The sequence below is a fragment of the Sciurus carolinensis genome, chromosome 3, assembly GCF_902686445.1.
Source record: "Sciurus carolinensis chromosome 3, mSciCar1.2, whole genome shotgun sequence".
NCBI lineage: Eukaryota > Metazoa > Chordata > Mammalia > Rodentia > Sciuridae > Sciurus > Sciurus carolinensis.
The window spans coordinates 60,608,699-60,624,595 of record NC_062215.1 but is presented as its reverse complement, the minus strand read 5'-3'; the positions used below and the strand labels follow the sequence as shown (position 1 = coordinate 60,624,595).

Here is a 15,897-nt window from a genome sequence, read left to right as displayed (position 1 = left end):
GCCCTGTGGTGGGAACACTTTTGTGTAACACCTCTGGTTCTCTCTGCCCTCTGACATGTTCATTTCAGAGCAAGAATTTAAGGTGTAGCCTTGATTTTTCTCCCCTTTCCTCTTGGCTTCTCCTGAGCAGCCCCCTAGGAGGGCTCTTGCCCCCACCCAGCACTACCTCTGACTGGGTGGTTATGTTTGACTAATTCTGGACTTTAATTAGGAAGTCTCATTTCATCTTCTTTCATTCTAAGCTATGTGTTCTCAGTCTTTATCAGTAACAAAGAGCTGTTTTCACTCCTGACTGCCTTACTCTTTGTTGTTATTTTATTACTGAATTTGTTCAGACCTGGGCAGGAAAAGATAGCCTCTGCTGGGTCCCCTCTGAGGCCTCCATCTACATGAGGATGAAGAGGACAGGTCTCCCAGGCCTGACAATCATGTGTGTGTGCTTGGTAACAGAGGCTTGAATTTAAAAAGCAAAAACTGACAGAAATGTAGGGAGGAGTAGACAGATCCTCAGTCTTAGAGGGAGATTTTAATAATATCTCTCAGAAAACAATGAATAAAGTAGATAAAAAATTGTGAAGATAAACAAGATTTGAACAATACGATGAACAAACCCGATCTGGCAATGTGTTTTCCTGCTCTCAACAACAGCAAAAAACATCCTTTTCAGGTCTACATGGAATGTGAAGAAGTAAAAATAAAAAGAAATAAAATGTTTCATGGACTAAGTCAGCAAATTTTAAATAATGAATATCATAGAGATTATGTTCCCTGAAAAAAGAGAATTTATTAATCAACAATTAAAATACTGAAGAAAAAAATTCTTGTACTTGGAAAGTTTTTTTTTTAAACCTTTTAGCTGGGGATGTGGCTCAGTGGAAGGGCACTTGCCTAGGATGTGTGAGACCCTGTATTCAATTCCCATCACTGAAAATAAATAAATAAGAAAGAAAAGGACAAAAATACCTTTTAAAATGACTCCTTGGTTAAAGATAAAATCACAAAAGAACTGACAAAATATTTAGAACTAAATGACAGTAAAAATACTACCTATCAAAATGTGTGGGATGCAGTTAAAGTGGTACTTACAGAGAGATGTAAGTACACTCATTAAAAAAAAAAAAAAAGAAAAAAGATTAAATGAGTAAGCATAAGGCCAGGAAGTTAGAATAAGAATAGTATGCAAAACCCTGAAGGAAATAGAAGAAAGGAAGTAAAAAAGACAAGAACAAGCTAGTGAGGTAGAAAGCAAAAATGAAAAAGAGCAAAGACGATCATGAAAGCCAAGTGCTATCTCTTTGAAAAGACTAATGAAAGAGGTAAACCCTGCTAAGACTGATCAAAGAAAACAAAGAAAAGACGCAAACAAGTAGTATTATAGCAATGAAGCTGCTACTAATAGTATCTGATACAAGTGTATCAATGTGTTTGTTGGATACTTTTATAGAAAAAAAATTATCCAAGTTGACTCAAGAAAGAGTAGAAGATCTAAATACTCAACACTGAAGAACTGTGAAGTACCTTTGCCCAGGGATGTCACAGATGAGATTTCACAAGACTTTAAGGAATGTAAAATCCCTATATTATTCAAGATATTTCAGAGGGCATGAAGCTATCCCACAACTTTGTGTGACTGGAAATAACACCTTGATATTAAAAACTGGCAAGGAAAATATAAGAAAAGAAATAAAAGGCCAGTGTTGCTTTTGAACATCGATGTAAACATCTAAATAAACTATTAATCAATTAAATTCAGCAGGATATTAAGAATAATACATCATAAACAATTGGAGTTCTACCCGTGGGATGAAAAGATGGCTCCACAGAAATGTAATTCACCAGGTTAACTGATTAAAAGCCATATGATTATCTCAGCAGATGAAGAAAAGCATTCAGAAAAATCCAACACTTTCATAATGTGCTAAATGAATCAGGGGAACGGGCTAAATTTAGAGTCTCATGGTGAAGCCCTTTATAAAGCAGATTCCATTCCATTTATATTTTGAGTAAATCCAGATTTTCAAATATTAGATTATCTTTCATACAGGTTCATTTGCATGTCAAAATCCAAATATATACAGAATCTGGGCCCAGTTCTTTGGGAGAGCACAAAAAACCCACAAAGAAACAAAAATAGTGGTAACCTGGAGGGTGGAAATATAGTCATTTCCCATATTTCAGTGGCAGATAGCTTTATCAGGCTTGTTCTTTGAAGTGTCCACTTCCTCTGGGTACCTAGGTAGGTTCCATTTCCCCATTTGAGTATGCTGCCCCACACAGGTTGGGGGAAAGAAGCAAACCTGCCTCCAGGGAGACCTGAAGCGGGTGACCTGTCTGGTGTGACCTCAGCCATCTTCCTCATTGACTCCATTCCTGTGGGTGCCCTTGCCTCACCCTTATCTTCATGTGCAGGTCCAAACTGAAGACAGTGCATGAGCGGATTCCCTTGGCTGGACTGAGCAAATTGCCCAGTGTCCCTCAGATTGCAAAGGTAAAAACCAACCCTTGAGAGAAGGTGACTTCCTCTTTCAGTCCAGAGCTGGCCTCTGGGGAATGGAGGCTCTGCCCTTGGGAAGGGGGAAGCCACTTTTCTATGGTCCTTGATTGCATGGATGGGGTTGGGGGGCTGTTGGTAGCTGCTTCCATCAATGCTGAGGTTGCTCAGGGGAGAGTATAATCCTTAGTCTCAGCCTCAGAAATATAGGAAGGCAGGGCTGGCCATGGCAAGAGCTATAGGACTTCAGAGGAGGATGGAGGGGAGACCAGGGAGCCTTCACAACAGAGGAGAGAACTGGGCCAGGCTGAAGGGTGATCCAGACCCAGGACTGCCTTGAGTAAGGAGCCAGCTGGCAGAGGTGCCGTGTCACTTTGGGATACAGGGAACTTGGGAACTGAGTCAGCAAAGAGGGGTGAGAGGATGGGATTGTATTGGACCCTCAATCTGGGAGCAGGGATGCTGGCAGAATGGGGCCAAGTACCTTTAATGGGAATTGGGGGGTGGAGGTTTTTTTTGGTCTTGTTTTTAGGTCAGAGTGGGGATAGGTCTCAAGCTTACCTGGTTCCTCTCCTCATTTTGTCAGGAAGCCCCAGAAAGTTCAGTGTACTGGCCTGGGCACAGAGTAGTGAGCTGCAGAGCCAGAATTCAACTCCAGGTTCCCAACCCCATGGTCCTTGCCCTCCCGTGCTGCCTTCTGTCAGTGGGCACAGGAGCTGGGATGTATTCTGTGGCCTTGGTCCCTGACCTGTGTGTTTCTTTCCCTGCTCAGGCTTTCTGTGATGATGCAGTGGGGCTGAGATTCAACCCTGTCCTGTACCCCAAGGTGAGGACCTTTATATTCCCCCTTGCCTGTTATTCAGGGCTGTGTAGCTCAGCATGAATTTGCATACCTATGATTCTGTGAGGAGTTCTCTGCATCATGGTGGGGTTTTGTGGGGTCTCCATGATAAATCTCTAGGACTCCCTCTGTCCTTGCCTACTACTTCACACACTGATCCCCTGGGAACATATCCTTAGACATGCCTGGGTCTCCAGCCCAGCTGAATAGGTCTCCAGCTAGGAAGGTGGCAGAAGTAGCAGTTTTATAGCTTTTCCACGGCACTCCATTTGTACCTCCCTGAGGCCAGTACTGGGATGAGACGCGGGGCCGATACAGAGCAACTGCTATAATGGGGGGTGGGGGAAACAAAGGGCAGGAACCCACTAAGAAGTAAAAGGCCAGACCTTGGCTTCCCTCACCCATGTTACTGCAGCTCTGAGGTCTTACAGGCCCCTCTTGGCCTTAGTTAATAAGCTACCTAGTTCTCTTGTTATCAGTTTCCTTAGGATTGGCCTGATCTTGACCCCAGTTTTGATATGGTGGTGTGAGTAGAGAGAGGAGCAATAATAACAAAATGAACAAGAAACACACTCAAGAATGATTATGGTATGACAGGACTTAAATCAGCCATGAACAGAGAATTGCTTAAAATTGGCCACAGGAAAAGACCTCGTGCACCAACTGCCTTCTTCATGAGCCAGCAGGGTCTAGAGGAACAAAATGGAAGTGGAGCTGTGATCTGAGTTTCCGCTGTGGCCAATGTGGTGACAGCTGAGGCTTGCTGGGATTGGCTCTGTCCATTCCTTGAGTTCCAACTCTGAAAACCAGGAGCCATGAAGTGAAATGTCTGGGGTGTGTGTGTGTGTGTGTGTGTGTGTGTGTGTGTGTAGAAGAGAGGCCTCTATCCTGGTGGGTCCAGAACAGTTAAGGCATTTGCCAATTTGTTAACCCCCTGGAAAAAATGCCTTCAATGTTCACAACTGTGCAAGACACTCCTAGAAGCATCTATGTATTTATTCATCTGCAGTGGCTGAGCTAGTGGCAGAGTTCTCTATCTCACCAAGCCCTTCTTCTGGATGCCTCTTTTTTTAGAGCCTCCAGAAATTTGCCAGGAATATGCTGTGCTCCACTGAATGTTTTCTATCATTCAGACTGACCTCCCTTTATGATTAAAGCTGAATTGGTGAGGTTTAACCGCACATTAAAACCCCATCATAAAAACCTAACTGAACTACAGGTTTGGTAATTTTTGTTGTCAGATCATACCCGCTGTGAGAACCCAGTGATGTCCATTTACATAGTTCTCTTTATAACTTGGAAAGCCTCCATCCCTGGTAATAATTGAAAAGCAGCTGTATTTGTGTGTGTGTGTGTGTGTGTGTGTGTGTGTGTGTGTGTGTATTGGAGGGATTGCTAAAGTTCAAATGGGATATTAGTCTGGCTGAGATGTTTGTGTTTAAAAGTTGCAGAGTTTAGAACATTTATTGGAAGGTCTTTATGACCTGGTGCCTCTCCCTGAGAGGGCAGCTGTTCTTCTCCTTTAACTCATCCCAGGCAGGACTGGTGGGCTCCCACAAGGGTCAGGCCAACAGGGCTCTCACTGGGGGAGCTGAGATGTGTCCATTTTCTCAGGCAGCTGAGAACCTCACAGAGATACACAGTGAGTGGCAACCTAACATGGGCCTGCCTTGTTCTTCCCTTAGCATGACACATGGACGAATCCTTCCTTTATATTGTAGGAAGTATTCCAATAGCACCCAAATATGCTACTCTTTCCCAACAAGCTGGTTCAACTCTTCCAGGAGGGTTGCACAGATGGTGATGATGTTGTTGATGATGATGTTGATGTTGATGATAGTTGCTCTGTGCTCAGCACTTTATGTGCCTGATCTCATTGACTCTTCATAACTACACATCTCCTTTTAACAGAGGAAAAAGTAAAGTCCAGAGACATGAAGTGACACACTCAAAGCTACATGGATAAAAGTGGCAGATTCAGAACTAGAGTTTAGTGTTTCTGACCCCATACATAAGTTTTATGAGAAAAAATGGAAAATTTGGTAGAACTTATGGTCAGGTTTTAATTTTTCTTTTCTGTTTACTTCTTATTAGAAGATGTTCCTCTATACAGCTCATCTTATGAAGAAAGGGATTGACACCTGGACAGGAGAAGGGACTTGCTCAGCATTATGCTGCTGAGAAGAGGTGGAATTAGAGCTAGAGCCATCCTTGCTGAACTATTTTGGGGTTCTGGCTTTATTTTTAACATCACAGATAAAATACTGGGGTAAAGTCAAATCCCTGAGTCCCACTGGCTCCTTAATTTCCCGTCATGGCTGGCCCACCTGGATGGGAACAGAATGGATGATACAGAGGCTTGGTTATTCCTGGGGAAGCTCAGGTGTTAGGAGCTAGCTAAGACCTTTGGAGCTGTATCTTGAGCATCTGCTTTTTTAGTAGGGGGCACATTCTTTACCAAAATGAGTGCTTTCCCTTCCATTTGCATCTTCACTTGTCTCCAAATTAACAAAATTGATTTTTTGCCTTCCTATCTTTTTCAGGCCTCCCAAATGATTGTGTCTTATGATGAACATGATGTCAACAACACATTTAAGTTTGGAGTCATTTATCAAAAAGCCAGGCAGGTAAGCACCATAACTCCATTCTGGTCACCATCTCCTATGTTTTCTCACTGAGGGCTCTTTTTCCCCTACTATAAATGCAGAATCCCTGAACTAAGTTCTTAAGGCATTCTGAATACAACTGTCATATTTGAAGCGTGAATTGGACTGGAGATATCAGAATCAAGTAATGCTACTTCTTACCAAAAGACCTACAAGTCTTTTAAATGGTGGTGTAAGTTTTCACACAGTAAAGCAGTAAAGTTTGATTCTTCCTGACTGTCTCAGTTTGTATTTATCTATGGGCTGTCAGTCACAAGAAAAACCTAAATAGTCAGAGGGAACAGGTTAGCATAAGCTTATCTCTTCTACTTTTTTTTTTTTTTTTTTTTTTGGTGGGGGAGTACCAGGGATTGAACTCAGGGGCACTCAACCACTGAGCCACATGCCCAGCCCTATTTTGTATTTTATTTAGAGACAAGATCTCACTGAGTTGCTTAGTGCCTTGATTTTGCTGAGTCTGGCTTTGAACTCTCGATCCTCCTGCCTCAGCCTCCCAAGCCACTAGGATTTCAGGCATGTGCTACTCACCTGGCAGCTTATCTCTTCTTGCTCACTGTTCTCCCAGCTGGGAATTAGCTTTTTCTCCCAAAACTTCAGCTGTGTGCTGGAATCAATTATGGGCATCTCTTTCCAACTCTGTGTTCAATGATGTCATGTTGGTAGCTTGAAATCAGCCATGGAAGTATTATTTATACCATGGAAATTGGCAAGCACCAGAATTTCAATTTCTTCCTTTGGAGAGAAATTGTGAAAGCCAGTAGTTGGTAAAGAATTTACTGGCACACCACTGCTACCCTCCTCTATCTCTTGTAACACTCATTTTTAGCTTTGGAGTTAATTGGCCCAAATAATGTTTCTCAGAGTGTAATTCCATGAGACACTGGTCTCGTGAAGTATTCTGTGAGCAAATGACTTGGAGCCGGGGTCTCTGTGTGTAGGAACATTTTAAAGACGCTCAGAACCCCCAAGGTAAAAAACTCCTTTTAACTTTCTTGAGCCCATTATTTTCTATGCTTCTTTGACCATGAACTTCCCATCTTCCTTCCCTGTGTTTTACCATGAACATTTACTAACATCCTGGCAGGGTGGTCAGCAGGACACACTGGTCTCCTCACCTAGGTTCTACGAGAAGAAGTTTGCACACCCATCTCACCTTTGTATCATCCAAGAGACTAGCATTGTGACTTTATATAAATATACTCAGTTGTTATGTGAGTTAATGAACAAATGAAAATTTTGGCCCTGCTAATGGCAGCTCAGTAGTGTGTTCCAATTTTATCTGTGTGTGTGTGTGTGTGTGTGTGTGTGTGTGTGTTTTGCGTGTCAATGTCTTCTTGGCCGGATGATGGCTGATTTCCTCGTCTAAAGATATTAGACCACAAGAGACATGTGTTCGCTTGAAAACACTCTAATTATGTGAAGAGTTAGGATCTGAAAGACCAATGCTGATAAATCTTATAATTTAAGGGAGATTATTCAGGTAGCCACTCTCATCATTTTCACATATTACATTTTTATTTCTTATAACTTGGTTAATATGATCCACCTAATTAAAGTTCTTTGCTTGTGAAATTTACCAAAACAGATCTTAAGGTGATTACAATCCAATGTTCCAGAAAAATTATAATTACTGAACATTAACCATCCACCTCTGAGAAGGAGCCTCTGTGCTTTTTGTGTACCTGCTGCTGCTGTGGGGGAAAAAGCCAGGAAGATAAAATTCTTTTTTAAAAAATCTAGGCAGATTGTTGTTTTGCAAACCTACAGCTGGGGGACATTTAATATGAACATTTGTTGCATTAAAACCCTATGCTAGTCTTTGAATATAAATAAGCTTCACCTAACTCTCCTGTTTGTCATGTACTATGCTAAGCACTGTGGGGGACACAGCGATGACTAAGACCCCTTCCCTGAGTACATGGTCAAGCCCAAGGCCAGTATAAAAATAATGACAATGCTAATAATCCCAGACTGGGTGTGAATCCTGGATGAGAGGTGCATGCCCCAGAACCTACAATGAGTTGTTTTCTTAGTAGGAGATGTAGATTTCCTGGAAACAGCAGTTCACACTAAGGCCTCATGACCTGGGAAAAACAGGATGCTTGCCTGGAGTTGCAATGCCTTCATACCATGCTAAAGATTCGGGATCAGCAAACTTTTCTTTCAAGGTCCAGATAATAGATTTTTTAGTCTTCCTGGGCTTTGGAATCTCTGTTACTACCATTCTACTGCCTTTGTTGTGCAAAAGCAACCAAAGGCAATATGCAAATGTGTTGGCCTGGCCATGTTCCAATAAAATTTTATTGATTAAAATCAAAATGGGAACTGGGCTTGGCCCATGGGTTATAGTTTGCTGACACCTGCTAGAGAGCCGTGTTTCCAAAACTTCAGATATTCATAGACCATACTTAGGATCTGTATTATAGCATTTATTTCACAATAGGCCACTGTTAAAATTTTTATCACACCCATACTATTAATTACTAAATATTTTCTTTATAAATTTTTTTAAAAAAAACTAAAGTGCTTTTATTTATTTGTTTTCAGTGGTGTTGGGGATTGAACTCAGGACATTGCTCAAGCTAGGCAAATGATCTACCACTGAGCTATACCCCCAGGCCTTGTGCATTTATTTTTTAAAGGAATTTCTAGATCACACTCCTCTAACTGGGAAACCAGTATCACTTGTCATGAAATCAGTAATCCTAAGAAGAAATACTATTAAAAACCAAGTAAAGTTATTGAAATCTGCTAGATTCTGTTGCCTGTTGAAGAGTTGGAGTCTGAGGTCTGCTTTCATTAGTTGCAAAGCAGGCCTATGTGGGGCTGGGGATGTAGCTCAGTGGTGGAGCACCTGTTTAGCATGATCGAGGCCATGGGCTCAATCTCAAGCACCCCCCCCCCCCAAATAGCAGACATTAAGGAGATATTAAAGAATCACCTATTTGTCTTTGTCCTTGAAGTGATTGGACAAACTAAAATTTTTTGTATGCAACCATTCATTGCAGCCCATGATTGTTTACAGAGCCTTCAGCTGTTTGCAGGCCCTGCTGCCATGGGCAGAAAAAAGTAGCAAGTGTTTTTCATCAGAGAGGGTTAGTCAGTTTTTAAAGTCTATCACCATTTGCAAAGTTTGGTACTGTTTTTAGCTTTGCTTTTTTTTTTTTAATTGTTCAACTTCTTAGTTTTAGATATTTGTAGATTCACATGTAGTTGGAAGCAATAATACAGAAAGATCTCATGTGTCTTTTACCCAATTTTCCCCAAAGGTCATGTCTTACACAACTACAGCACATGGTCACAACCATTGTGACATTGACACAATCCTCAGATATATTCAGATAGCCACAGATAGTATTAAGATATCCCCACTATAGAGGTACGTGTGTGTGTGCGTGCACGTGTGTGTGTTTATTTGGTCTATGTTTTGTTCTACATCATTTTATCCACCTGTAGGTTCCATAGTCAAGAAACAAGAGTTTCATCACCACAGGGCTCCCTTGTAGTTTCCTTTTTTCACCATGCCCATCTCCCTCTCACCTTTCTTCTCCTTCCTCACTCCAGTCCCTAAACCCTGGTAACCATTGATCTGTTCTCTAACTTCAAAAATTTTATTCCAAAATATTACATAAATGGGATCATACAGCACATGGGCTTTTGGGGTTGCTTTTCTCTGCTCAGTAGCATTTGTCCAAAGTTCTTGAATTGTGTCACTAGTTTGTCCCTTCTTATTGCTAAGTAGTGTTCCATGGTCTGCCTCTCTCACAGTTTGTTTAACCATTCACTCATTGAAGGATATCTGGGTTGTTTCCAGGTTTTGGCTATGATGAATAAAGCTACTATGAACATTTGTATATAACTTTTGGTTTTATTTGAATGCAAGTTTTCACTTCTTTGGGATAAATGCCTAGGAGCACAATTGCTGGTTGTATGGTAATTATATGTTTAATTTGTAGGAAACTGCCAAACTCTTACTGAGCGACTGTTCCCACCATCAATGTATGAGCGATCCAGTTTCTCTACATCTTTGCCAGATTTGTTGTTGTCTCTTTTTTTTTTTTTAATTTGAGCCATTCTGATATGTGTGTAGTAATATCTCATTATAGTTTTAATTTGCATTTCTCTAAAGGCTATGTTGAACATCTTTTCCTATGCTTGTTTGCCATCTGTATATCCTCTTAGGTGAAATGTCTGTTCTTTTGACCATTTTCTCACTAAGGCTTTTAAATTTTCTTTATAATAGCTTTATTAAGGTGTAATTCTCATACTGTGCAATTCATAGTAGTGTGAGAGTTGTATCTTCATCAGGTGATTTGTAGTGTAATCACACAGTGGCACAGCAGTGGCTATCTAATTCCAGGATATTTTCATCACTCCCCTTACTTACTCTCAGTGACTCTCCAACCCCATTCCGTTTTAGCTCCTGGCAGCCACTAATCTACTTTCTATCCCGTGGACTTGCTATTCTGTACCTTTTGTAAGAGTTTCTTACTTATGGCTAGATATTCCATGGTATGAATATATCAGATTTTTAGATTCATTTATTGATGGAAATTTGGGTTATTTGCACTTTTGAGACATTTTACATAGTACTACTATTAACATTCATGCAAACATTTTTGTGTGGCCCTAGGTCTTAATTTCTCTTGGGTACCCACCTAGGAGTGGAATCATACGGTACCTCTATGTTTAACTGCCAGTCTGCTTTCCAAAGTAGTTGTACCATTTTCTCTTCCCATTGGCTATTTATGTGGGTTTTGATTTCTCCACATCCTCACCAACATTTGTTGTCTTTCTTTTTTAATTATAGCCATCCTAGAGGGTGTGAAGTGGCATCTCATTGTGGTTTTGATTACTTTAGTGTTATGCTTGTTTTTTCTATGTTCTTGATGCTAATTCTTTGTTGGAAGTCCAATTACCAAATTTTCATTTATGGATCATGTTTTTGGTATTAAGTCTGTGAACTCTTTGTGTCAGCTTTGCCTTTTATACTAACCTTTGCTCAAATAGAAAGATCTCATTAACCCACTGCAAGGATCCAGCTCTGTGGAGTGGTTCTCCATTAGCCCATCCTCCAATGAGGACGGCTGTGATGAAATATATTGGGAGATAGGGAAGAAGAAAGAAAGGACCAGGTATGTGGCTGCCTTTCCTTTGGCACCAAGATGGTGTGTGTTTTTAAATTCCTACTTCTGTTCCTGTTTCTTTTTAAGACCCTGGAGGAGGAACTATTTGGGAACAATGAGGAGAGTCCTGCTTTCAAGGAGTTCTTGGATCTGCTAGGGGACACGATCACACTGCAGGACTTTAAAGGGTGAGTTTTAGCCAAGGGATTGCTGCAGCTTCATTGATGAGGCCCTAGCAGAAGGGCCTGGGGCACAAAGCTCAGTCCTCATGTGAGAGTTAAAAGTACTTCTGAGGAGTATGGGATTGTTTTTCAGCATCTGATCAGCACTCACTTTTTCCTAAAAAATCAGTGGTCCAAAGGATAATCAGCATGGTAGGTTATCTGAAAGGCATTGGCATTTGGCCTTAGGATGTGTGATGGGAATGCTTCCCTGAGATTTTCCTTCCTCATTGCATTTGACTCAGACTTCAAATGAAATGAGTTCACCTTCCCTACCTCTCACCTGCCGGGCAAGAGTTCCCTATGCAATTTGGAAGGAAATGACCCCTTTTAGATAATGCATAAAGAGTGGGTAATTAAGAGTTGATATAAATATAACCCCCCCCACCACCACCAGGAGGAGTCTATGCAATGGACAGAAAGATTAAATATTGGCGCTATTGTTTGGAAGGTTCTGGCTCTTGATTTTCCTTGGCAACAGCAACATTTGGGAATACTTCAGATCTGGCCAGCCAGGTACCTGGTGTGTGACTGAGGGCCCTAGAAATCATACCCCTCTCCCACCCTGGAAGTCAAAATAGCAGGAGCTCCAAACAGCATGTATAAATTAACTAGCCCAATTGCCTGGCATGCAGTAGGTGTTCAAAAATTGCTCTTTTCCTCTGCTTTCTTCTCTTCCCTGTTTCCTTCTCCTTTTCCCTTTCCCTTTTTCACCATTTGTTTTCTCCTTTGAAGTCACCCTGCTGTCTGGAGTCAATCACACCTGTGTTAAAATCCCAGCTCTGTTGCCCACTAGTTCTAAGACTTTGGACAAGTGACTTAACCTTGGCAAGCTTTAGTTACTTCATCTGTAAAAAGGAAAATAAAATACTGACCCCACAAGGATTAAAATAGTCAATGCACTTGAAACATTTTGACTAGTGCCACACACTGGTCATCATTACTGTTATTTTTCTTATTTTGTAGTCTTTTGTTGACTTTAAGATGCCATCATTTTGAGGTGTCCTGATTTTTGTGATGTTAAAATGTTAAAATTGTGGGTCTTAGAATAGATGAACTATATTATGCTAATCCCAGAAGGATCCAGAGATATGTAATACTATCCCTTTATGTTATAGAAGAAGAAAACCGAGGCCTAGAACCCTTAAGTGATATGCCCAAGGTTATGAGCTGACTTAGTGCCAGAAGCAGGTTTAGAACCTGAAATATCCGACAACCCATCTAACATCCTTTCTGCCATGCTGGGCTGAGCACATTTTCTGGCTGGTATTAAGGGCTGGGAGACTGACATCCAGCGACCATCTTGTTTCATTTTCTTTAAGGAACCTGCATCTGCCTTTTCTTCTCCTTGCTGAAGGATGTGGTCTGGAGCTGGCAGCCATTTTTCTGTAAAGGCAGAAGGAACAGATTTTGAAAGTCCACCTAGTTCCTTTGTGCTTTTCTTTCCTGTCTGTGAATAGGCAGTCCGAGAAGGGACCTCCCTGGATTTCCCTAAGCTGGGTGTTGCCACAGTTGGGCCTCCACATCAGGAACTAGCTAGGTACAAGCCAAGCATCTGTTATCTCTCCTGGCTGACTCTGGAGCCATTGAGGAGCTCACCATCATCCAGCAGGATGGCTGGTTGCCCTGGCTCTGGGCAGATGACGTGGCTATGGCCTTGCAGAGAGCATGGAGCTGTGCCCAGCCTTGGGGGCCTGGCAGCTGGGATGGGCATTTGTCTGGGATCTTGGACAACAGGCCTCCCTTCCCACATGAACAGTGGTGCATGGGGGACACAACAAGGGGTGGGTTGGAGGTTCTGCCTTTTTATTTAGACAATGGATGTCTGATTAGAACTCCAGGCTAGTCTGCTCAGAAGAACACCCTTCCCTGCTTTCCTCCCCTTGTTCTCTCCTTTGCCCTCTACTCCTCCCTTAGCTCTTCCATCTGCCCACCACCTGCCTCATAACCTTAGGGGAGGTTGCACCACGTTGCCTGCTTCCCCTCACTCTTTCTCTCCTGCTCCTGCCCTGTTTTACTGACAGTTTCCGAGGAGGCCTGGATGTGACCCATGGACAGACAGGGGTGGAGTCAGTGTTCACAACCTTCCGGGACCGGGAGATCATGTTTCACGTCTCCACAAAGCTGCCATTCACCGAGGGTGATGCCCAACAGGTAGCCTGGTTTTGGAGAACTTTGGGAGCTTGGGTGTGGCCCTTGAAGGCCTGCTCCTGGGCTGACCTGCCTGGGGGATGACAAGGGGGCTTTCCTTTGCGTAATTAAGAGGACAATATGTTCAGCATCCCAGGTCGCAGCTTGTTCTGTTGTGTTGTCTCACCAGGGTGGCACCTCGCAATCCAGTGCAGGAGGCAGGGCAGTACTCCTGGTTATTCCCTCTTTGACAGATGCCCTTGGACTGCAGTCTAAGGGCAGGCCCTTAAGAGACTTTCTTGAGGGCTGGGGGTGTAGCTCAGTTGTAGAGTGGGGACTTAGCATGTATGAGGAGGTCCTGGGTTCCTTTCCCAGCACTAATAGAAAAAAACACCTCCTTAAGATTTCCCAGTCAGTTAGGGGCTGAGCTGGGGGCAGAGCCTATGATTCCGATCATATAAGAACTCTTAGAGATAAAGGGTGCATGACCCCATCTGCAGGTGGGGACTTGAAACCAGCTGAGCCATTTAGAGGTGTGTGACTCTGGGCAACTGGTTAGCTTTTGCCTCATTTTCTTCTCTGTAGAATGGAGATAGCAGCCCTATGTCAGAGAGCTGTTATGGGCTCACTTAAGTTTCTGAATATAGGGCTACTGTGATGGATGCCTGGCATGTGGCCACTCCCTATGTAACAACTGTTCCCTGCCCAAGGACACTAGACTTTTTGCCTCCCTGCTGCCCTGGTGACAGAGCTTTTACTGCATGAGGACCTCCTCATGCCCCTCCTCACTCGGCACACCTGCCTGTGGGCAGGAATCCAGCCTGTACTCACAGACCTGTGTTCCTAGTGTTTGCTCAGCCTCGTTCATGTTTGTGTTTGGACAGCCACACATCCCTGGGGAGGGCTTTCCCTCTGAAAAGCAGCTGATCTTGGAGGTCGCGATGCTGGTTGCCTCAGCCTTTTTTGGTCCCTTTTCTGTCTCTGGGAAAACAAGAAGGGCAGATGGGTCTTTGCCCAAACTCTGACCTATTTTGTTTCTGAGCAGGGAACCGAGAGGGAGCAGAGACGTAAAATTGTAAACATAGTGCTGGCTTCTTAGGAAAAAAGGAAATTGGCAAATGAAATTATGATTTGGCTCTCAAATAATGACTGAATGTTCCAGAAACAAATGGGAGCAGGATTCCTTTTGTATCCAGAGTGGGCTTTCTCATAGTGGCTCACCTTCAGTCTCTGCTCCCTCATGGTCCCCCTCACCTGCTGCCCCAGCCTGGGGCTTGTTCTCGCAGGCTACTTCAGTTTGGCATATGTTAATTGGGAAGTGTACCTTGGCACAGAGCATGGCTCTTGGCAGGGACTGAATAAATATTAGTTTTCTTAAGAAATGGGAGGATGTGTGTGGAATGAGATAATTTGCATAAAAGTACCCAGCACGGTGCTCAGTATATGGCAAGTGCTCAGTAAATGAGAAACTCCATGTAAAAGGATTGAGCATAGGACCTGCGTATAGTAGGTGCTTAATAAAGGAACAAATGCATAGTTTTACAGGAGGATTTTAACATTTGAGATCATGCATGTGAATAGCCCAACACAGTTATTGACACATAGTAGGTGTTTAGTGATCAAGATCACATGCAAAAGCATGTGGCACTATTTAGGAAACTGAGAGAGTGGGGTTTCCCTCCTCCATCCCCCCTCTCTCACCCTGGTGACTAGAGCCCCTTAAGCATGGCCAGCTCTCTTCTGGCAGAATACTCCACCCACTCACCAGCCCCACCTCTTATCCACATTTCCATCAGGACTCCTCACACCCTCATCTCCTCTTCCAGGAAGCCTTCTCAGGTTCCTACCAGGCCCTTTGATTATCCCTCCTCTCTATCCCCAGAGCTGTGAGGCATTTCGTGTGCAGCAGCCAACTTAGCACTTGCTGACTGGCAGCTTTGTTAGGGTTCTCAGGTCATTCTGCCCAGATCAATTACAGCTCTCCTGGGGCCAGACCCAATCCTCCCCCCGCCCTTTTTTTGTGGTACTGAATCTAAGGTTGCTTTACCACTGAGCTACATCACCAGCCCCCCACTTTCCAACCTCCCCTTTCTTGGGTGGGACAGGTGTCCAAGGCTGGCCTGAAATTTGTGACCCTACTGTCTTGGCCTCCTGAGTAACCAGGGTTATAGGTATGTACCACTGCATCTGACTCCAGCCTCACCTTTTAAATATTCTCCCTGGGTCCTGAGTTAGGGCTCTGTATACCATTGAGCTCAGTTACATGCTCAGTGGCTGCTACCTAACAACTTGGGCATCTTCCTCATTCTTTTCTTCCTGGTGGCTTCTAAGGATTGAAAAAAGCTCCCTGGAGCTAGGTCTCAGAGCTCCAGGATTTACATACCAAGGTAAAATAATGGGAATTTCTTGTACAGATCTTTTC

The 15,897-nt window shown here is 43.0% G+C and overlaps 1 protein-coding gene across 6 annotated transcripts in view; it reads left to right on the top strand.

Annotated features, from left to right (window-relative positions):
- Rap1gap2 (RAP1 GTPase activating protein 2) overlaps positions 1-15,897 on the top strand; it is a 236,800-nt gene that overhangs the window by 183,071 nt on the left and 37,832 nt on the right. For all 6 annotated transcript variants that reach the window (XM_047543935.1, XM_047543930.1, XM_047543933.1 and 3 more), the window contains 5 exons: positions 2,410-2,488; positions 3,264-3,317; positions 5,876-5,959; positions 11,212-11,312; positions 13,370-13,499. In XM_047543935.1, the coding sequence (XP_047399891.1) occupies positions 2,410-2,488; positions 3,264-3,317; positions 5,876-5,959; positions 11,212-11,312; positions 13,370-13,499 (448 nt within the window). The remainder of the gene's footprint in view (positions 1-2,409; positions 2,489-3,263; positions 3,318-5,875; positions 5,960-11,211; positions 11,313-13,369; positions 13,500-15,897) is intronic.